The sequence below is a fragment of the Cynocephalus volans genome, chromosome 6 (genome assembly GCF_027409185.1).
Source record: "Cynocephalus volans isolate mCynVol1 chromosome 6, mCynVol1.pri, whole genome shotgun sequence".
In the NCBI taxonomy this organism is placed as follows: domain Eukaryota; kingdom Metazoa; phylum Chordata; class Mammalia; order Dermoptera; family Cynocephalidae; genus Cynocephalus; species Cynocephalus volans.
In genome coordinates, this window is record NC_084465.1 from 79000065 (window position 1) to 79023994 (window position 23930).

At 35.3% G+C, this 23930-nt stretch overlaps 1 protein-coding gene across 1 annotated transcript in view; it reads right to left on the reverse strand.

Moving 5' to 3' along the window:
* The window catches only part of AGMO (alkylglycerol monooxygenase), a 327960-nt gene extending 305315 nt beyond the window's left edge, over nt 1-22645 (reverse strand). The window contains exons 1-3 of the mRNA XM_063101383.1: nt 22520-22645; nt 20942-21072; nt 11106-11257 (exon numbers count right to left, since the gene is read on the reverse strand). Of these exons, the coding sequence (XP_062957453.1) occupies nt 11106-11257; nt 20942-21072; nt 22520-22645 (409 nt within the window). The remainder of the gene's footprint in view (nt 1-11105; nt 11258-20941; nt 21073-22519) is intronic.
* Nucleotides 22646-23930: the final 1285 nt, after the last annotated feature.

The following is a 23930-nucleotide window of genomic DNA, read 5'->3' on the forward strand; positions in this document are numbered from 1 at the left end:
GCATAGTTATTTATTTTTCTACTTATCTGTTGAATTCTGCTTCAAGTGTTTTCTTTATTTTAACCTCACAATGGCCCTTTGGAGATTATACTATTGTTGTTTGCATCTTACAAATAAGGAAACACAAAGAGGTGGCATAGCTTTTTCAGTATTACACAGTTAGAAAGTGGTAGAGCCAGGATCTAAATCCAGGCAGTTCAGTTCCAGAGTCCATTCTCTTATCCTATATTTACAGAGGGTGTCTCTGGGGGATGGGTTTAGACACACATTTCATTTCCTACCTTTTCCTCATTAGATTTTTTTTTCCTTTTCCGCAATTATTTTTTATGCAAATGATTTGGAATAAGAAAAATATGTTATTTCTATTTTTTATATGAATCTTGATGGATTAATTCTTATAGAACTCTCAATCATTGTGCCTTCAGAATAAATGAATCAAAATACAAAAAACACATTACAAAATGAACTTAAAATGAGACGCTTGTTGGTTTTGAACAAACAGCAGGAAAAAGCTTAGAAAATTAATCAAACTCAAAACTTTGTACATTTCAAACTAATTACCTTGACTTTTGTACTTAATTTATAGTTTGTACAAACATGGAAAAATACCTTGAATATCTACAAGTCTTAGGGGAAAAAGTGAGAAAATATATAGCAATTTGATAACCACACCAAAAGGAAAGGATTATGATTCTCATTTTATAAATGAGGAAATTGAGCTATAGAAATATTAAATGGATTAGAAACTAGATGTTATTGACTTAATATCTGTTCTTTTTCCCACTAAACACGATCTCTTCCAGAAACCAATCAAATGGCTAGTCTATATATGTTCATGGACAGAGAACATTACTGTTTTCTCAATAAGCAAGGTGAATTGTGTCTCTCCAAAATTCATTTGTTAAAGTCCTAACACCCAGTACCTCAAAAAGTGATTATATATTGTGTGTGGTTAAAATAAGGAGACATCAAAGTATGATTTCATTTGTCTTTGCTTCACAATGCTTAAACAGTGGGGAGAATAACCAGAACAGACCTCATAGGGAATACACTTGAAAGCTGAGGCGCATTAACCACAAAGTGAGTGAGTTTCAATTTAGAGTCCAATTATTAAAGTCCAATTGCTCAATTAAGATGAAAGCAGGACTCTGTGGAAAGTAAAGTCTAATCAAAGTTGGATGTGTACTTTACACAAGTGGTTCTTGGGAGAGATTGTGCCCAACACAGCAGAGATCCGTGAGGACTTGTAAGGTTCACTGACGCTAGAAGACAGTGCCATTGTTGGCAGGCTAAGATTTGGAGATTAGCTTGAAAGCTGACAGGTCCTGTTGCAGCCTGAGTTGTTGGTCTTTGGTCTTCAGAGAGGTGGCTGATAGAGTGTAGCCTTCTACAGCCTTAACTTTCAAGGTGTTGGGCAAACTTTTAGGTTTATACCTATTTTGAAGTACAGTAGTTGAAGTCAATTGCTCCCATATGGGGTCTAATAAGGTGTGATGTCATACTCTCAAGGGAATATTTGAGAATATGACATCACATATTTGGGGGAGTACCTCCAAACTCTTATCACTGCAAGACATGCATCACTCATGTAGCAAACTATGTGAGTGTTTGGAATCATTTCAAGGCTACAAAACACTGTTTGGGAGATAAGTTCTCTAAAGACCTATGTTGTCCAGTATGACTGGTATACTTATAAAAAGAGGAGATATGGACACAGACACATACAGACGAAGACCATGTGAAGATACAGGGAGATGATTGCTATTTATAAGGCAAGGAGAGAGGCCTCCAAAGAAACCAACCCTGTAGACATCTTGATCTCAGATTTCTAACCTTGACAATTTGTGGGAAAATAAATAAATGCTATTTTTTCTTACCCCTTGAAGCAGAATACTTACAAAAAACATTCAACTGAAATAACCAATCTCAGTCCAAATTCCAAATATTGTAATAAGGAAGGAAAGATAACTAGTGTCTTCTGAAATTGGAACAAAGCTAGGTGTCCAAGCTGTTAAGGACACCAGCTCCATGGAGTTGTGCATGAGTCCTCCCTTCTGGCTCATCTTCTCCCCGTCCTGGCCCTTTGTGCTTTCTTTGCATAGAACTATGATATAGTGGATAAGAGAATCCGCTTTTTCTTTCACAATACACATCTTTAATCCCACTAAAGGTGGATTGAAAACAAGCACTAAAATGTATTAGCTTTGTGGCATATTGCTTAACTAGTTGAGTCTCTCTCCTTTTTTTTTAATCTGTAAAAGAGATATAATAAAACTAATAAATTAATCTCCAGACCCACTCCCCATCCCCCAGGATACATTGTGTGATCAGTAATAAATATTGTCCTTCTAAATTGATGACACTACTCACTTATTTGCTAAAACCAAATGTTTCAAGCATTTGTGAATTTTCTCTTTCTTTCACAACCCATATCCCCATACACCACGGAATACAACTCTGCCATAAAAAAGAATGAAATTTTCCCATTTGCAACAGCATGGATGAGCTTAGAGAAACTCAGGTTGAGTGAAATAAGCAAAGCACAGAGGGATAAATACACATGTACTCACTCATAAGTGGGAGTTAAGAGAGAAAGAAGGAAGGAAAGAAAGACCACAGTGGTGCATTGGACTTGCAGAGGAACAGAGCATACCTAGGGATACAAAGTGGAGTGGGAAAAGGGGGATGGGGAGGGAGGTCAGGGATAATTGGGTGGGGGACACAGGGTATAATCACAATTTGTGGTAATGGGCATCCTGCCAATATGGATCTGGCCATCACATCTTGGGCATGAGTGGTGACAATTAGCTTTGTACCCCATGGATATTCATAACCACTTAAAAAGAGAGAGAGAGAGAGAGAGAGAGAGAGAGAGAGAGAGAGAGAAACCCTTCTGGCATTAGATTCAAAACATATCCAGAATCTGACCACTTCCACCACCTCTGTTGATATCATCATGGCCTAAGCAACAGCCCTTTAAATTGGAGTACGCACTACAAAAACAAAAACAAAAACAAAAACAAAGAAAACCCCCAAAGGTTATTCAATGCAATGATAGTTTTAGAGCAATAAATTTCAACTTTCATATGAACATGTTCCTAATGTCACTTACCTGAAAATAAATCTATAGTGGGACATTTATTGTTTTGCTTTACAAAAGGTGTAGTCACAAATCTTAATATAATGCATTAACTTGGGGTGTGAAAATGTCTAAGGCACCAAGCAATGAAATAAAACTAAATGTTGGTTTGGGAAGACTTCTACTAGGATTAATGAAGGGACATCAAAATCATAGAGCTGTAAGTGTTTTATGTTTTGAACACATTTCTAACCATACTTGGTTCACAGAATCAATTTATAGTACTGGAGACAGAATTTTTAAATGAAATAAAATTAACTAAGATAGAATAAGAAACATGTGTACATCATATAGGTTGACAAAATACTGTTTATGAAATTGTGTAGATGTGTGATGGAATCATTATAAAATTTAATTTTTGTGGAAAATTGATACAAAGTATTTCAAATCCACTGAGCCACATTTGAGAACACAAGTCACATTTTGTCTTCTTAAGTCACTCTGAATAAAAGCTAATTTCATTACAATAACTTACCAGGTCTTGCATGATCTGCCCACCCTGGCCCACATCTTGGATTACCTCTCACCCCCATCTTCTGCAACTTTAATTCTTTCTTGCTTGGTTCTAGCCACTGTGTTCTCCTTGCATCTCCTCAAATGAGTCAACTATGCTTCTGCCTCAGAGCCTTTTCACCTGCTGTTCCCTCTGCATTGTCCCTTTCCCCAGAATAGTTGGGCTCACTCTCCCAGAAAGTTTTAGTTCCGTGCTCAAATGTCACTTTATCAGAGAAGCATTCTTGATCATTCTCCAGAAAAGTATAACCACCATACTAAACTGGCACTATTTTTCTTAACCTGTTTTGTTAATTTTACTGTACGCGTCATCCTGTGGTTATAGTAGGAAGCTTCATAAAACTGTTTTAGCTTTGGAGGATTCCATGGGTCTAACAAGATGAAAGCCTATAGTAGGTCTTCGATAGATATTTGTTAAAGAAAGAAATGCATGTAACTCCTCTCCTAAAAGTCCTCCAGTGGCTTCACATTACACCTAAAACAAATAGGGTGCAGAGTGGGTAGTGCGGCTGGGGATTAATTTACCAGTTTGGTTATTGCCAATCTTCAGGATCCTTATATGGCCAGGTCCCTGACTATCACCCCAACCTCTTTCTTCCAGTTACCCCTGGTGTCCTCCACATATGGTTTCTTGATGGTTCTCAGATGGGCCAAGCACATTTCTTTCTTTTGTCTAGAAAGCTCTTTCCTCAGATATGCTTCTACTGCATTTTTCACTTCATTCAAGTTTCTGCTAAAATGCCATCTCCTCATAGAGGTCCAGTAGAGGCCTTACCAGACTGTTGTGTCCATTACCGCTTATCCGCAACACGTCTTGCTACCTGGCATTATAGTACATAACATGCATTTTATATCTTCCTCCGTTAGGAGGTAAGCTCCATAAGGACAGCGACTTTTATTTGTTCACTGCTACGTTCCTAGCAATTAGAAGACCTTCTAGTACACATGTTAGGTACTCACTTAATGTCTGATGAATGACTGAATGCCTATTTTATAGTGTTCTGCTCAGAATTAAATAAATAGGTGAGTTGTGTTATTAATATAAAGCATCTAATCTAGTACCTGGCAATATAATAAACATTTCTTCAATAATAATAATAATACTTAAACAGCTTTAACTACATTCCAGTCACTTTCCTAAATTTTACTCATTTAAAATTTATTAAAATCTTATGAGATATAGACTATTATGATTATTCCAATTTTATAGATGAGGAAACTAAGACATAAATAGATTAACTCACCCCAAATCTGTTAATAAATGTCAATACTGAACTCAGGCCACCTGGTCCAAAAATTTATGCTTTTTGGTCAATATACTTTTGTTGCTTCTCCAATGTGATACCTGATGCTATTACTAGCATCATAATTTTAGGAATATGAATTTTAAGCAGAATCCCATTTTGTTTTTATGCACAATACTTCAGCATATTCAGAAATTTGGAAATTTAAGAATTAATGGCAATGAAAAGGACAAAGTATGTTTTGTAAATTATAGAATTCTCTACATAATCTTTATAATTTCCCTATAATTATTATTATAATTAATCATTGATATCTATGATCCACAGTAGAATAAACAATCAGTGATCGTATCTGCTATCAGCAAACTATTTCAGGTTTCTAATACAGGATTGGTATCATATAGGTGGTCTTAAATGTCTGTTGAAAAAATTAGTACATGAATAAATAAATGAATGAATGAAGTCTGTAACTGTAGAAATAAATCTCTAAGTTGATGATTATTCCAGGAATCTTCACTTAGTATATTTTGTTAGTACCTCACACAGCAATTTTTCTAATTGTGCTATTTTAATATGGCAGCATTAAATTCAGCCACAATTATACATGTTTAATAAATGAATAAGGCTAGAATTCCACTTGATTTGGCTTTTTTTGGTCTAAAATGGCAGTACTCAAATGTGTTGTATGCTAATGTATCATATACATCCAGTAATACTTTCCAAATTCTCCTTTTGAACAAAATTGCTTGGGACAAAATCTGGTTTCCTCAGATCATATTAAATTAAATATTGTTTCAGAACAATCTTAAATCCCACTCCAAACTTAAGTTTTTCTTTCTGTGCCACTTGGAACACCCCTCAATATTCGCATGACTCAATCTTGCTTCCTTTAAGTTGGCTTATTTATTCATTCCCTCATATTTACTTGGCTCCTGAACTTTCAAAGCATTTCGTATTTGAATTTTTTCACAAAACTAGAAGGTGAGTGAAATGAATAAAATCTGTCTAGAGAGGTTAATCCCAACACTGTGTGTGTGGTAAATGGTTGCACAGTAATGTGCACCCAGATCTCAAGACTCAAATTTCAATGCTCTTTATTCTACATGAGGCAACTATACAATGCTCCAGAACTAAAAGAAAGGCAGGGCATGTTCTGTTTCCTCAAGCACAGTCACAAGTCAGCAAAGTCTCATAATCTTTACTTCGTCTCTGAATTCCAGTTTCCTTTCGATTACTCATTTCACAGCTTTTTTCAATTCCTGGAAAATATTACCACAGCCATCCTTAAGTTGTTCCAACTATTCTAAGAACTATTTCTACACTTTTGTATCAACGTTCAAAAATAGGCTGATGGAGATTTCTGACATCCTTATTCTTTATTATCAAGTTCATGACTTCCCTGTTTAATAGCTCAATACATCTATGCTTACAATGCCTTGATGATAGCCATAATCTTTGTTTCAAATGGACTTTTTATACATTATCTATCTATGGAATCTAGGAACACCAAAGGAAATTTAGGTTTTAGCTTTTAGGAGTGACTGCAGCTGTCAGTGATAAGAATAAGTTATTTCTAGAAGAAAAACTCCCTCAAATACGGCTCTTTGAAGAGAAATCATGGCTATCTTTCAGTATATATGTATTTTAAGTGCTTATATGAACAAATGTCTCAGAGATGGCCCTGTCACTGAAATGAACTCAGAGGAAGATGGTTAACACAGGTGCCATGGTTTTTAGTAGGAAGAAATAACAGGAAACTGGAAGTCATAGGCAAGTTGATGGGAATTCTAAGGTGTCCCATAGAGGTTCTGAATGACACCTCCTCCAAGGGCTGAGAGAAGCTGAGGGATCATGGAAGAAGACAAAAGGAATGGTAGTAAGTCAGGCAAATACAGAGTGGACTTTGCCCTCAGTGATCTAATGGGAATACGATCACAAGGTATTTTTAAAGTAAACCATGAGGCCTAACATGTGGCAAAGAGTTACAAAAATCTTAGGTATATTCTGGTATCTCAAAAAAGGAAACGTAAGTGTAGCCAAAGGTAGGTAATCCATTTTTAGATGGAGACCACAATCCTGGCACCACCACAAGTTAAAATAAATTTTAATCAATATATCTATTTCTTTTCTTCATTTAAACAATGATGGGAATTAGGATGATCTAAATTCACCTCCCATTGAAAGTCAGAAAGGAACAAACAATTTGAAATTCCAGAAGTCATATATAGAAGCTCCCTTAATCACAATTAAGTAGTGGAAATGAACGTTTGTAATTAATTACATAAATCTTGTGATCACCTACCTTGTTTAGATACAGAAAGAGATGAGTTGAAAGTGAATTAAGCAGTTTAACTGTTGAGTAAAAGAATTAGAGTTTGAAGGAATATTATAGATTTCTTATTATAATAAGCTCTTCATTTCAGGACTGAACTTGTGTTGTAGCCTAAATGTATAATCAATGCCTCATAATGGGATTGTAAAAGGGATAGGCAGGTAAAGTCTAATTTATGATCCTATATAATATATAGGAAGGCTGCCTGTATCAGTCAGGATCCAATAAGGAGACAAAAACCACACCAGTAATTTGAATAAGGAAAAATTCACATAAAGAATTCTTAAAAGAGGTAAAGAAAGAGTAGTTTAGTGGTACAGAAGTAGCACCTGCAGAACACAGCTACTGCGCATGGAGCTGAGGGAGAGAGAACACGGCAGTCACTTATAAAGTTAAAACAACCCCCCCCACACACGCACACACACATCAATACCAAGTCTGGAGAGGTTGTGGCTACCACCGGACTCTGCTAGTGACAGAAAGACTTGCTAGAGTGTGTGGGCCCCAGAGAGTGTGGGCTGAAGCTAGTCTTCCAGTGTGCCTCACTGGACGACAGAGAATCTTGCCAGCTGATTGCCAGGCTACAGCTGAGTCACGAGGTGAACGGTACCAGGTCACTCACATACTGATCTGCTAAGTGCCAGATGGAAAACAGCACTCTGGAAAAGGGAAGCAAGTTCTTTCCTCATGTTCTAGCTTTGCAGTGTCTCTCCAGCCCCTTAGATTGTCAAAGCCTAACATCAAGTCAACTGGCAAAGGAGTAATGTCTGCAGCATACAGCTCTGATAACACAAAAAGGTCAAAGAAGGATAGATTTGGAGAAAAAAGACAATAAATCAATAACTGCTGTGTTTGTACTTTCTCTATCCTTGGTTGTGGAAACTGATACACTTAAAAACTATGTAAGGTCACCAGTTTATGCTCACAGTCACAAATCATAACTTCTCTGTTCCTATTTCTAAATTTGGTTACCTACTATATCATTCTGGCTTCAGACTATTCGCCAAGAAATCACATTGCTGGCATTATTTATTAATCTAACTTTTTATGGAAGTATAGATAAAGTCCATACCTTTTAAGTGTACAACTTACTCAATGAATTGTGTGTACAACTAACTCAATGAATTTTTACAGATAAAGTCTATCAGGTAAATGCCATCCAAGGCAAGATATAGTCTATTTCTAGCACCCTGGAAACCTCATTCTGAGTCCTCCCAAGTAGTATTTTTTTTTTTAAAGTTCCCTTATTTTTTTTTTTACTTGTTTTCTTACATGTTTAACATAACTAATAGGAAGTACATGAAAGATAAAGCAACATTTTGTAATGGAGGATAAGCATGCCAGAAGCTACTCTTAATTTAAGACCTATTTAATTTTATCATTCTATATCTCTTCCTATAAAAATTATTGTGCTACTCTTGTTTTTTTATACGTTGAACAATAATTATCAATTTCCTTCTCATTCCAGAGGAAAAGGAATGTGAAATATGAAGAATATATACAACTTCAAATATTTCTGTTTTTTTTTTTGCATAGAGATAGAGATACAATTCAAATTTTTGAGAATAAACTCTTTTCCACTTATACCAAACTGTCCCCTAAATGTGAGAAAATGCTGCATGAATGCAATACAAACAAATGACAACAACAAAACAACAAGTAACAACAAAACTAGCAATAAATTAGGTACTAAGAAAGTAATTGAAATACATGTAAAAATAAAATTTCAAATACATAATATACTGTTTCTTCAAAACTCATAACATTTAACATATTAAGTGTGGAATATTTTTTGTTATATCTCTTTACTAAGAGAAGTGAAAGGAAAGTAACACATTAGGTAGAAAAAGTGGGGGGTCCTTACTATATTTTAAGATGACATTTGGATTTTGGAACTATTGAAACTTTTCAGTTAAATGAATTCAACCAGTTACTCAGTTTGGGCTCACTAACCCAAGAGCATCAAGAAATTTGATACTATAAGTTTTTCTTGTCCCTACGTATTATGGATTTCAAAAACCCATTTTAATATTTATGCTATTATTTACATGTAAAATTTTAAAATCAACTATCATTTTGAAAGTTGACACATTTAACAACATAATTTATTTTTTCCTGCTAGATTTCCATTACAAGTCAAAAGTCTTTGAACTTATGATTAGGCTCCATAGCCTGAAGGTTGTGAGTGTTATTCCAGAAGGTTTTCAATTTTCTTTTTAATGTCTGCCTCCTTTTTTGGATTTAGTTCAAAATTCTCTAATGGGAAGCATACTTTAAATAACCTTGATTCCGTGTTTTAGTATTTTATTTTATTTTATTGGTCTTCTCTAACTGAGAGCACTTACAACCAGTATATTTTTTAAAGTTTTATATTTGGTATTATTTTGTTGCTTCTTTGTTTCCTGTTATAATGGGCTTTCAAAGATTAAGCAAATTTGCAGATTTCCCAAACACATCTGTACAGGACAGTGTGATATTACAAGGTTCCTGAAATTAAGTAATACAATGTAAATGCTTTCTGCAGTACGTCTTTGTTGCATAGAAAATGAGGAAGATTGCCAGTGAGTTCATTTTAGGGAGAAAACTACTACTTTGAATTGAAATACAAATAGTTTACTACATAGACTATATTGTATTCTTAGTCGTGTTTGATTTGGGAATATCCTCTTGCATTTATATACAAGGAAATGATGTTGGGATCTGACCTATTATATTCAAAGACAAAGGTTATCACAAACAAAATAAATAACTCTCTCTAGATTATAACTTGACTTCAAATTGCTTTAATGAATTAACTCTTTTAAAGTTTCGTTAAATGCACATGTTTAAAATGCTTAATGAAAATAATGCTATATTTAAAGTTTAGCAGGCTTGAGCATAACATTTGTCCATGCTACTCCTATTTCCTTCATCCTTGCTTGGGAAGGACATTTGGTCACACATACTCCTACACACGCAGCTCAGTTATTCGCCCTGATTTCAGGTCTCTTCTTTCCATTTCCCATTTACTTTTTATTGTTATTCCAGGTTTCTTCCTCTTTCTTCCTTCCTCTGCACCCACTCAACCCAACCACCCACTGAAATCCAGAGTTTGGCTCTTCAGTAGTTTTTCAAAATTAGAACTAACCCCGCATCCCTTCAGAAATACTTGGACATGCGTTATTTCTCCTCAGAGACCACGTGGTCCCCTTAGCTCTGCAATCATTCTTCAACCCCTATGTATCCCTACAGACCCAGACCATTTTCCAGCTCTTCCATTTCCCTTCCCGTAAGAAAACATTTCCTTGAAAGGTGAAACCGAGAATCCAAAAAAAGCAAATTAAGTGAATCAGTACCGTAAGAAGGATCTGTATTAATGAGGAATTTTGCAGAACTGGTAGCACTGGAGTGCATTATGGTCAGTGCCTAGATGATTACATTTTCATTTGTAATGTGGAAGTACTGCCAAGAAATGGAATCAAGCTTACTGTAACAAAACACGGTACCTAGAAATTTATGCTGTTACAGAACTCTTCTTAATGACCGTCAGTAATTGTGAAGGTGAGTCTCCTATGCAAGTGTCTGTAGCCTTTACCAAGCATGTCATAATAAGAACAATGTAAGGCAATACATTAAAAAGTAATGCTATAGCTATCACTTTCTAAACTTTTTTTTAAACTAGGAACAATAGGTGAGAACAATATACCTCCAATAATTTCACATCTTCTGATTGAAATCACTTGAATTTGAAAGTAAACTTTCATTATTAATCTTTATGTCCTGTAAACTATACTATTTCACTTAGGTATTTAATCACTCAGTAAAATTTACTGACTACATACTATGTACCAAACACAGTTCAACATAAATTAACAAAAATTTTTTATTTGTAACTTACCATGGGCCATGCGATGGAACCAGTAGTAACCAAAGTCAACTCCTAGGAAGGTTAAATACCAAGTCCATGGAGAATTCCAAGGCAGACTGAAGAGCCTGTAGTTCTCCCAGATATAAATGTAACTGGTCAGTTCAATGCTCCTGAAAAACAGACTGGAAAATAAAATTCACAAGCAATGATTATACCACATTTTAGATGTAAAATTTTGCTAAAACAATTTAGGCAGCATTTAAAGATTAATACTTCACATGTAAAGATGAAACTCTTTCTTCCTTCTACTTTGTTTCTTATTGCTCTTTTAGAGGCTCGATTTTCTTCCTATCAAAATGATTAACATGCTGTTTTCTTTTGTTTCATAGGCATCATGAATGCCAGCTGTTTGCACTCTCAGTTTCACGGAATTTAGAAGGCCATTCCTTTTTTACGTCTCTTAAAATACTTTTCATGGAACTAGTAGAACATAAATATGACAAAACTACAACTTATTTTCTGTGATTGTCATTTTTAAATCTTAATGAAGAACACATTAAGGATGCTTTAGAAAGAAAGTATAAAAGGCTGAAAATTATAAATGGCATATTCTTAAAGGGATCTGCAAATCGCCTACTGCCTTCAAATATGTTGATTCTATAAAATTTGCCTTTAGATTAAAGTTGTTTCTAATTCTATCTCCTCTCTTCTCTCCTCCCTTCTTCCATCTTTCTCTCTCTTTCACACACACACAGCCACGCACACATCTTCATGTTTTTAGATGTGAACCTAGAATCACATATTGGATTCTCATAGCAGTTCAATATTTCTGGTAAGGAATGTAAACTAAAGCTTCTAAGATGTTAGAGAAGAATCTTCCTCTAGAAATAAGGGATATGAAGCTAGGTAAAATAAACAATTGCTTTAAAATCTAGATACTAAAATATGTCTTGCCACCTATTCTGTGAAGCTTCTGCAAGTGCTTATTTTAAAAATTTCAAAAATATATATAACATACTTCAATTTTATAAAGTGTAGTATTTTTTCTTTTAAATTTTCTGTGATAAAATTTAAGGTCAGATTCAAGATAATCACTTAGTTTATCACTTTTATAAATTTGATTGAGTTGAAATTTCTTCTGCATTAATTATTAAAAGGTAAACTGAATTGACACGAGGTAAGAGGTGTGCTCTATGGTAGGCTGATAAACTGGCATGCCAAAACAAAAAGAAGGAAGGAAGGAAGGAAACAAGGAAGGAAGGAGAAAAGAAAGAAAAAGAAGAGAGGGAAATGTGTGTGTGTCTATATACATACCCACACACACACACACACACACACACACACATGTAGAGCGAGAGACAGAGAGAGGAGAAAGAGAAGGAAAGAAAAAAAAGTAAAAAAATAATATAAAATAAATAAATCGATCATTGTACCTGATAAAGACATATTTATAAGCCAACAAGAAGTTTGGTGCTCAGAGTTCTGAGGAAATTCTTTATTTTATTTTATTTTATTTTATTTTTGTGACCGGTATCGGAACCTTTGACTTGGTGTCTCCCGCACCACGCTCAGCCAGTGAGCGCACCAGCCATCCCCACATAGGATCCGAACCTGCAGCCTCGGCGCTCTCACCGCCGCTGTGCTCCCAGCACTGCACTCTTCCGAGTGAGCCACAGGGTCGGCCCCTGAGGAAATTCTTAAATATTCTAATTTCAGATAAGAGTTGAAGAAGCAGCTCAGATTATTATATTACTAAAATTCATCATTTTAATAGTGTTTCCCTTTATGGTGTCAGTTTCTCTGAATTAGCGTGTTACAAGGTCTTTTGGAGACTCGGGCCTTTAAGTTTTCCCTGTTCTTGAATTTAATTGTAATATCACTTCAATTATAATTTAACAACTTGAAAATGTCCTCCTGTATTTTGAATGCTTCAAGTCACTATTATTTAATCTGTAAAATAAAATACTAGCTACTTCATAACAGCAGTAATACACATAACTCATTGAAATGTTTACAGTTTTGAGCATTACCATTTGAGAATTTCCCTTTCTCAGAACTCAGTTTCCAATTTCAGATTACATGGCTTGAAAAAGCAGTTTCACCCCTGAGTGCAAGTCCTTGACCCAACAAAAGAGCCCATCCTGGACCCCATCACAATGACAACCTGAGCAATGATCTGGACACTCCAGAATCACCTGCTCAAGTGGCCCTGTGCCTGCGTGCAGGGTTTGCAATTGGCTTTTTCCTGATCTAGTTCTCCTGAGGGTGGACCTCTGCAGGTGTGCAAACTCCTACAAATGACAGGACAAGCAGTCTGGGATGTCCACACACACGTGTGTGACATCCCTCATGGGACAGGACAAACCATGAGCCAGGGGCTCCCACAGTTTTTTGGAACTCTGAGGAATCCAAGAACTGGAAATTTAATACCTGACTTTCAAGTTTGTATCAGGGTACATTTGTCAAAGTGGAGGGTTAGAAAAAAATTATTTTAAAGCTTGTTAGCTTGGTTGGTACCTTTTATATATTTAGACCGGGGCTTCTCAATAGTGCCGCTGTTGTCACTTGGACAGGATAATTCTTTGTTGTAGGAGATTTTCCTGTGCAGACACTCACTCAGACTATAAAATCTTCAAGTTGTTCTCTATTGTACAGTAGTAGAGGGTTACCCATATACAATTCAAATTTTATTTAAAAAATAACAAAAAAAGGTGAATAATATTAATTTTATATGGCTCAACCTAATAATTTCTTTAAAACAGGGATTCTAAACCTTGGCACTATTGCCATTTGGGATCAGATAATTCTTTGTTGTGAGGGCCCGTCCTGTGCCTTATAGAGTAGAGCAGCAACCCTGTCCTCTTTCTACTAGATTCAGTAGCACTGTTCCCATCCCAGTTATGACAACCAAAAATGTCCCCAGACATTGCCAAATGTTTCTTGGGAAGCAAAATTGCCCCCAGTTGATAACCACTGCCTTAAAACAACTGATCCAGAAAAAAATAAATAAATAAAACTTAGAAAGTTCAACAGCAAGTTAAAATAATCTATAGCTTCTTATGAATGCTTTCGTGCGTGGTGTCAAAACAATTCACCCATGAGTTCATTCAACCATTCAATGAATTTCTACAAGGAACGTACGACGTGCAAGGCACAGAACAAGACATAAGGGTACATTACTGAATGGGGTAAACATAATCACTTGCCTCACAAATGTTCCATTATTTTAATATCTTTCTTAAAATTTGATATCTTCCATGTCAGTTGCATTGACAATTGAAATGGGCATTAAGAAACCAAGACATCAATAAAAGAAAGAGTCCCTGAAAAACTTCCATTTGTAAAACAAAGAGAACCTGCCTGCCATCAAAATACTTTTTTATTTCCTGTACAGGTGCCAAGTCTTAAGCAGACACCCAATTTATCACTCTGTCAACTGACTTATTAGGGTTGACAGAAATTGAGCTGAAATATGCCTGACATACTACAGTCAGGACTTTTTTTCACACTTTCGCATGAAGCCAAACTTTCCTCAAGGTGAAGGGAAAGAGGGGAGAAGCTATGGGAGTTACATTCCCTGCTTTCTATCAGCAAGATGTATATGATCCTCTTCCACTACACTTGTGAAAGAACCGCCAGGGAGTGCCCACAACTAAAACAATTTACCAAAGTGATACAGCTGGGAAATGATCATCAAGTTCTGGAAAGCCCTTGATTGCAGGAAATAGCACCTACATTTTCAAAAATGTTCCCACCAGACCTTGAATCATAAACCAAAGCTCCTTCCTCTTTTTCCTCCCAATTCCTCCACCCCCCTTTCCACCCTGCAACCCCAGCTATGACTCTGCACTCTGGAATTCAAACTTAAACTCTCTGAATCCCATCCTCTGGGAAGAGGCATATATAATGCACGTGTATGTAGTGAGCTTATTTTATCACATGGAGATAGAATTTTGGGTAGCATAGGGGCTTGGAATTACCAAATACTCAATGCCATTTATGCATCAAGTTCCGATGGGCGATCAAGAAAATGATCTAAATATAAAGAGACATTAGAATCCTCTAATAAACAAGCTGTGCACACAGAGTCTTTCCTCCCATTGTCCTATTTTCTTCATGAATTTCCCCAGATGGCAATTTTCTCTTGGGTCTGAGGTATATTTTTTGGCAAATGAAAGGTAGTTTATTATTCTAACTAGTGAGATGATTCTTTATGTGTGTGGTATAACATTTTCTCTCTTTACTAGAAATGTGCTATTCACTGAAATGTGCTTTCAGTAAATAGCAATTCACTGAAATTGCTATTCAGCACTGGCCTTGATTTTTTTTTTCTTTTTAAATAATGTTTAGTCATAATATTGGGATTAATAAATAATCAATAAATTAGAAATAAATATAAATTTTTATTTGTGGACTAAGAATTGCAAGCTAATTAGCTTTCAAATTCATCTCGACCTGAATTTACCCATCTCCAAGAGTAGAACTGTGACATTAGACATGTCATTCAGCCTTTCAGGATGTCAGGGCTAGTTTAAGATATGAAAGCATTAGGTTGAATGGAAGCTATAATTATCTAGTTATCAAATACTCCCACGATCTGATCATTAAGGAAGTGAGTAAAATGGAATGTAATGCTCCCATTGCAAACTGCTAAAATTTCAAAGAAACTTTCAGAGTAAGTAGAAATATGTACTGAGACTCACAGGTATCTGCTAATTTATGCTATTTAATAACTCTCATTATAGCTGTGTTCACAGTCTGACTTGGCCAGTTTATGCAAAACCGAAGAAAATAAATTAGATGTTTTTATTTCTAATAATCTTGTTTTACAAGCTGGAAAATAAATCAATATTTAAATGAGAGCACTATAAATATCCTTTAAAAGACCATAAAGTTAAAAGTAATTAAACATATAAGTAAATAAATATATACATATACACAGAAAGAGAGAGAGAGATTTTTTTCTGAGAAATTTTGTTATTTATTAACTTAAAAATCTCTTAAACCTAACTCAGGAATTTGCACTGCCATCTGTAAAGCTACTGCCACTTTTGCTCCATCTAGTGGAATATTGATTTTTGCTCAGAAATAATAAGATAATACAACCTCTACCTTTTGCAAACAGACAAAATTTTTACTACTGTTTCTTACCGTGAAGTGGCATTGCATTTCAAAAGAATCACTTAATTTAATTTCTTTTTACAACAACCATAAAATCATAAACTTTTATTTAAAAAAGTGGTAGATTTGGAAGAAGTAAATTTGCTGTATTCTTTGCTTTGCAGGAAAATATATTACTCTTGAGCAAGGACACAAGTCCAGGCTAATAAGCAATGAAACTTGCATTCATTAGGGAAGGTTGGTCTAATAACAGTCTCTGAAGTCATGCAATTAATAAAGACAAAGCCTATTTATAAGGTTTCTAAGGTAAAAGTTAAGAGGAAATGAGGCATTCTACCTCTAATAAACATGTAAGGAAAATAAATTTTAAAAACTTGGTGTTTTTAAAAGTATTTTCTAGGTCAACAAAACTTTTAATATTAATAATAAAGTGTTATTATTGACATTACATGAATTCATTCATCTCTTATTTTGGACAATTGAATTACTGCTCATTAAAGACATCATCCAAAATGATATGCACCCATTTGATAGAAGTCTGATGTTGCCAAAGGCAATATTGCCTCTGATGCTAAAGCCTAGTGTAAAAACTCAGTATACAATTTTCCTTTATTCTCCAACCCCACCCCAAGGAGTCAAAAGTATTTCAAAGAAGTTTAATTTCCTCCTCTTTATTTATTTATTTATTTTTTTGATGAATTGAAACTTTCTTGTCAGGAATGGAAAATTCCATGGCAGGCATGGCCAGTAAAACTGTGCACGTATGGTTGAACATTGCGGAGCTAGCTCAACAGTAAAAATTGGCAGTGACCCATATATATTAAAATTGGAGTGTCCCCAACTTTATTTGAAAATTTACCTACTTATATAATCCCTCCAACCTATTGCAATTTGATTTATAATCTGCTGTTTCAACAGAATAAATGAACCCATTAAAAACAAACATACTGTAGATATTTATATCGGGAATAAAACTTCTCTGGGGAGGATGCAATTTATGGAAGCAGAAACATTGGAAGGAAGTAACAAATTGAGGTCCCGGTTTTCTAATGAAGGATTGGAAACTGAATTTTGCTTAAACAAGCAGGGAGAAAAAAAAATGTGATTATTTTTCACTCGTTAACATTTAAGTCAGTAGCAGGATATTTCACAAGTTTTGTGTAGTTTTTTTTTTTAATAGTTTTAGTACATATTTTGTTTAATCAAATTTAATTTTTATAGTCACATATGCAAGTAATTGATAGAAAGGCAGATTATCTGCATATGATACACTGTGTTTAACTATGATAAATAGAAATATCTGTTTATAACTTCACAACTAGATTCTGACAAGTAAGGCTGCCTACTGGATGTTGGAAGAAAAAAACAGATGCAGGCCTGCCCAGAATCTGGTTCTTAGGACAGATGGACTTTTATACAGATCATGGTCTGTCTAACAGGCTTGTAAACAAGATATAATCTTGTCCATAATAAATATTTTTTCTTACACAAAGATTTGAAAGATGCAGTATGTATCTTTTCTGTTACTATAGTAAGCATGCTATTAATCTTTAAAATACTTCAAATTTTGTATAATTGTGAAATTGAAATTCTCAAAGGAATATTGTTCTTCCTCAAAGTCTGCATACATTTCCATTACATGAATGGCAAAGTGGAAAAACATGTTTACTTTGATTTTCACAATTTATTTTGTCAGAGGCCACATGCTATTTAGAATTATTATAGAAAACCTAATTCTTCACAAAAGAATTAACGAAAAGTATACTAACATTTTCTTGCAGTCATGTATTGTAAGGACGTGGCAAGCCTCTGTTGCTAGTGTCAAAAACGTAGTTAGTCCCTCGGAGAGGATACGATCAATGCTGTGTTAATCTAACCCTCAGCTGTTAATGATTTGCCTAGAGATTCCCCTTGATGCTGTGGCTTCAACTGAAATATTGTTTTATGATTTGATCAAATTCCCCTTCTCATTTTTTGCTAAAAGAGGATTGAGTAAAGTGGATCCTGAGGATCAGCTTTCCTTTTTTTTGCTTATACCATATTTTTTTAAAGTGATAAAATAAAAGAAAACATTACTAAATTTTATTTTCAGATAGTTTGCTTTGCTGGGATCTTTCAGATAAAAGGCTATGAAAAATGAAATCCTTTACAAACTTAAAAAAAATTCATATTTCATAATTTAGAATCACTCTTCATACCTACAAGGAATAAAAGGAGCAATTTGCTGTTCTCATTCAGAATACAGCTGCAGGAAAATATTCTCCAAATTCAAGTTCATAACCTTTTACCTTTCTCTCAAAGGGCACCATAGTTAACAGTTTGTGTTAGCTTAAGAAGTGTTATGAGTAGTAGGTGAAGGAAAGGAACTGTATGTTCTATCTCTGAAGAACTGGTTTGTTTTGGTTTCTTTTCTTCTCTGTTTCTCTCTCTCTCTCTCTCTCCCCCCCCCCCTCTCTCTCTCTCTCGCTCCTTTTTCAGGTGTGTTTTTTTGCAAAACTATGTATTTGATTCTTGTTTTCCTGTCCTAACTATATATCTTTTTAAAATCACACTTCTTGGCAGAAATATTGTACTGAGGATACAGTTTACACTTCTCGTAGTTAAAATGTTATAAGAGAACAATCTAATTCCAATTGTAACCAAAGACAATCTTGAAGAAGCAAAAGAAATGCTGAAGCATTCATCCAACTTGTTGTCTCCCTGAGTTCTTAATAAATTCATTCAAACTCAATAAAATATGTTAACAATAATTGCATATGTAGGGTACTTCTCAGTTATCAAGTGATTTTTACAGTTTATCAATTTTCTGATTTCCATAAACCTGTATACTTAACTTTCTCAGAATGGGCTATAGTAACCAATTGGGTATTTTTCAATAATCAAATCTACATACAAATTTACATATCTCTTGGTTATGTTGAATGTATTTCTTGTCCATTTCTGTTTAAGAAGGACATGTAATAGAGGAAATTATCTATAATTTTAAATTCTTACTTAGGCTAATCTGAGAATTAGCTGCAAATAATTTGAAACATAATCCGCATCTGATTTTGACTACTATGTGCACCCATACAAGTAGTTTTCAGAGTTATTATTATCAATATTACTACTACTACCATATATTTAATAACCTACCACTCTTTTTTTTTTTTTTTTGTCTTTTTCGTGACCAGCACTCAGCCAGTGAGTGCACCGGCCAGTCCTATATAGGATCCGAACCCGCGGCGGGAGTGTCGCCGCGCTCCCAGTGCCACACTCTCCCGAGTGCGCCACGGTCTCGGCCCTAACCTACCACTCTTGAAGTAACACTTATTGAAAGAAAATTTACTTTTAGATTTACTTCCTATCTTAAGCTATTTTATGCAATTAAATGAAGTCATTTCACCTTCTCTCAGATATCTTTAAGTTTTAATGTCACTTTTTAAAAATCCACATTGGTTTCTCACTGGGCGGTTCATAGAAACATTCCAAAGCAATGAGCAGTGGTCAGAAGAAAGGCTCTTAAAACAGTGAAAGAAGCAATGGGTGGGAAGCTAGAATGAGAACATTCATAAGCAGCTCAAAGCACAGACTTCTATGGGAGTTTTCCCTCACCCTCTGCCTCTTTAGTAAATTCTCACATACCAAAGATGCCTTCTATTCACTGGTCTCCCTCTGTACACATTATAATTTACTCTTTCTAAAAAGTAGTAGATAATTTGTTATTTGCTATTATTTGGTCCCTTTACCACCTAATTTTATCACCAACATAACACTATGTGAGTATTACTTTTATGGCTTTTTTTGGAACATTTACCATGTTCCAGACATCATTCCAGGCATATGAACCATGAGAAAAGCACATCTCTTGCTTTCAAGTTGTGTGCAAGCTATCAGGAAGGGCTGGGAGGAAGACAGGTGAGCATCACACACGCTATATAATTTCATATCTGGGTCAAGCACAAAATTCTGTGGGACCATAGTGAAGTGGTGCCTAACCTAGAATTGAAGAACAGATAGGCCTTGCTGAAGAGTGTGACATCCAAGCTTAGGCCTAAGAAATGAATCAGAGTTGGCCACATGGATGGCTTTGCAGAAGGAGGGGAGCACCTGTGACATGTGACAATGACAAGTAATAGAGCATGATGGAACAGAGATAACAAACGGGGAGGACAATGGAGGGACCCAATGGAAGACTGGAAACACAAAGTCCTGGGTAGTTCAGGAAAGACATTTGTACCTTATCCTCAGGGCAATATAAAACCAGTAAAAGGTTTCTACCAGATTCATAGGATGGAAATGTTTGGCTTCAAATGTGGTGGCACTAGAGATAGGACACCAGTTAGGAGCCCAATGTCATAATCCAGAGATTTTTGTGACCTGCCCTGCACAGTGCCTGCAGCCCAGAGAGCTATTCTATGTGAATTTGGCTGAGGCAAAATAAAAGTTCCAATAGATAACTTAGGTCATAATTCAGGGCTGGGTCTACAGCAAAGCAAATGAAGCACTCACCTAGAGCACAGAATTGAAGTGGGTGCCAATAAACTTAGTAATAAATAGAAACAATATTTATGGTGATTTTTTAAATGAATGCAAAAAAAAAATCAATGATGAACACAATATCGAAATTTTAGATAGTGACAGGCACTGAATTCTTTGGGAATATATGCATAAATAGACTAATTCTCCCACTCAAGGCTTTCTTTTCCCCTCATGCTTGGAGAATTTGAGTGCTTTTACTCAGCGTTGCTCACCATCTAACTCACCTTGGAAGCCGAGACAGAACACCAGCTGATATTGATGTTAAAGCATCATCCAAACGACCTGGTGGCTTCCCTTTGCGAATCCAGCTGACAACCAGTTCAAGCAACATCAAGGAAATGAAAAATGGAGTTGCCTGGAGAGGAAATTGCAGAGAAGATATACTATTATGATCCATATGAAATTCTTTCACATTTCCTGATTAGTCATTCCAGAAATGGGAGGCCCAGAGTTGGGAGGTCCAGCAGGAGATGGTATGCATCTATCCTAAAGGGTCATTTCCTATACAATGGGCAAAGAAGTCTAATAATTTTGGACATGCACTAAACTTATGATCAAATTCTATTATCCAATTTGAAAATGGAATATGACTATAGATATAACCACGACAATTGTGACAAGAAAGTAGTAAGTTTAGGAGGGACTTGTTCCAAGTTAGATCCAGAATATACATTTAAAATAAGTTAAATAATCAGAAGTCTATCATCTACACATGACTAAGCTAAATCCACTCGAAGAGGATTTCTTGAAGGATGTATACAATTCTAGTTTTTTAATTAGAATTCCCAGAACTGCTTTGAATGATGAAAATGAAACAGTAGGATAAACAATTTTCTTCTGAGAATTTTAGAGAATAAGGTAATTGTACATGTTTGTTTAAAACACCATCCAAGTTTTATTCATTCAGTTTTGATTTTGTTTTATATAATAATAGGTGTTTTTCAGGCTCCACTATTGATCACCGAGCATTGGATTAAGTTTGGTGTTGCAAAATAAATAAAATTTATTTATGAAGGTATGAGTACCACATTTTTATTTTAAAAATTAGAAAGAGCAATATCCAATCCTAAAAATGATATTGGTTTCACTCATTTGGAAGCTGCTCTTAAGTTTTGAAGTTTTCTAAACTGAACTCCCAAGAACGTATTCTCTGATGTCATTTTTTGCTATTTCTGGCTTGAACTAGTAAATGCTGTAGGAACAACTATGACAGGGTGGGGAACTTCAGTATTCAAGTTCTAATTCTGGATATTTCCACTTCCAATCATAGCCAGGAACTAGAAGTGAAAAGTGCCTCTGAACACTTCAGAGTTTCAAAGAAAACTTGGTTCAAGTTCAAACTTAGGAAGTCAGAGTTGGACTCAGTGAAGCTACATGTCCTTCATTCTGCAGAGCTACTCTACCAAATTAAGAGGAAATAGTTTCCCAGAGGTGATGGACAAGTTAAACATTTTAAAACAGAATTCTTACAAATTTTACGGATGTGGTATAACTATTTGACATTGAGTTTCCAATGGCTAAATTCTCAATGCCATAGTATCCAGAAAAACCTCTAAACATTTTTGTCATATTCTGGAGAGACATATAAAGGAAGAAATTTATAGACAAAGATGCCTGTGAGCACTATATGGAAATTCACCTCAAGCAGAAATTCTACTTTTGTTCTATGGCTTTAAGAAACTGAATTATTTTTATTAGAATGTAACAATTTGAAGAATGAAAGTGAACAATACCTCATGATACATTCACCTTACTCCTTATAAAGAAAAAATTGAGAATAGCCTCTTTCGATATAATCTCACCTGTTTTACATCATCAGGCACCTCTTCTAGGGTTTGGAATGAAGTTTCATTGGGCTTCATCATGTAAAACATCATGCGAACTCCCTGGGAAACTGAAACATCCTGTTGGGCTTCTGAGTTCTTCATTTCTGCCCTTGTCTGATTCCCAGCTGGAGGATATTTGTGATTCAGTAAGCCAGAGGCTGAAGAAAGAGGACGAGATGTGCAGCACAGAACAAGCTCTTTGTCAGAGAACAGCTAGAAACAAGCTCCTTAGAGAGCACAGCCAACAGTCAATTCTGTGCAGAGACAGGAAAATATGAGGATCAGAAACAAGTTCAGCGTTCAGTGGGTACTCTCCCAGAAATGGGGCATGTAGGGGAGGGAAAGGGCTCCCACCCAAATCAAAGGCATACTGTGCAGTTTGATTGGAGCTGGAGTAACTTATCATTAAAATAAGAAAAGAAAAGAATATACCATAATCGTGCCTTGGAAAATGAAAGAAAAAAAAAAAGAGTGCACAGATGAAAGTTCACTCTGAAACAGTGGATCGAAGTTCAAAGGTCAAATTACATGAGAAAAATGAATTTTTTCTCCTTATTTTGAAATTCACAATGTGTTCAAGTTTGTAGTATCTTTATAGAATCATATTTCCTGAAAAGACAGGTGTTCAATTTCATAATAGCTTCAAAGTCAGTAAGCACCGAATATCAGACTTGTTCTCGCTGATGTATTTCTGGATCTGAATCATGTTAACTTTTGAATGTTTGCAAACCAATTTAGGGACATTTGGCTTGTTACATAATCTACACTGTTTAAAGGAAACTTGTCCAGTCATGTCTTCTCTATCTTTTTTAGCACTTGTGGGGATTCCCTGGTTGAAGAAGCTGCCATGATGTTGCTGTGAGACCTTATCTCTGTTTTCCAGAAAAGAGTTTAAGTGATTTCACCTTTTTTTTTAGGTAGACTAGAGGGCACTTGATTGCATCACGGTGAATGTGTGGAGCTTAAAAGAACAGCCTCAGCTTTTTATCTTTATTTAATCACAGAATAGCTGTGATTATCATCTAGCTACCATTTCACCTTTTAAAAATGTTTACATTGGGCCGACCCCCGTGGCTCACTCGGGAGAGAGCGGCGCTCCCGCCGCGGGTTCGGGCCAGTGCACTCACTGGCTGAGTGCCGGTCACGAAAAAGACAAAAAAGAAAAAAAAAAAAAGTTTACATTGATTTAATTATATTACTAATACATGATTGTTTTAGAAAAAATGGAAACTATAGATAAGCAACAAATTAATTACTATCTACAGACACTTTTAACATTCTGGTATATGTATAGTCAGTTCTGCTACAATGTAATGTATATAAGTTCCTAAAAATCACCATATTAAGTGAAATTGTGCAATAAAAATCATAGAACTTATGAGAAAAA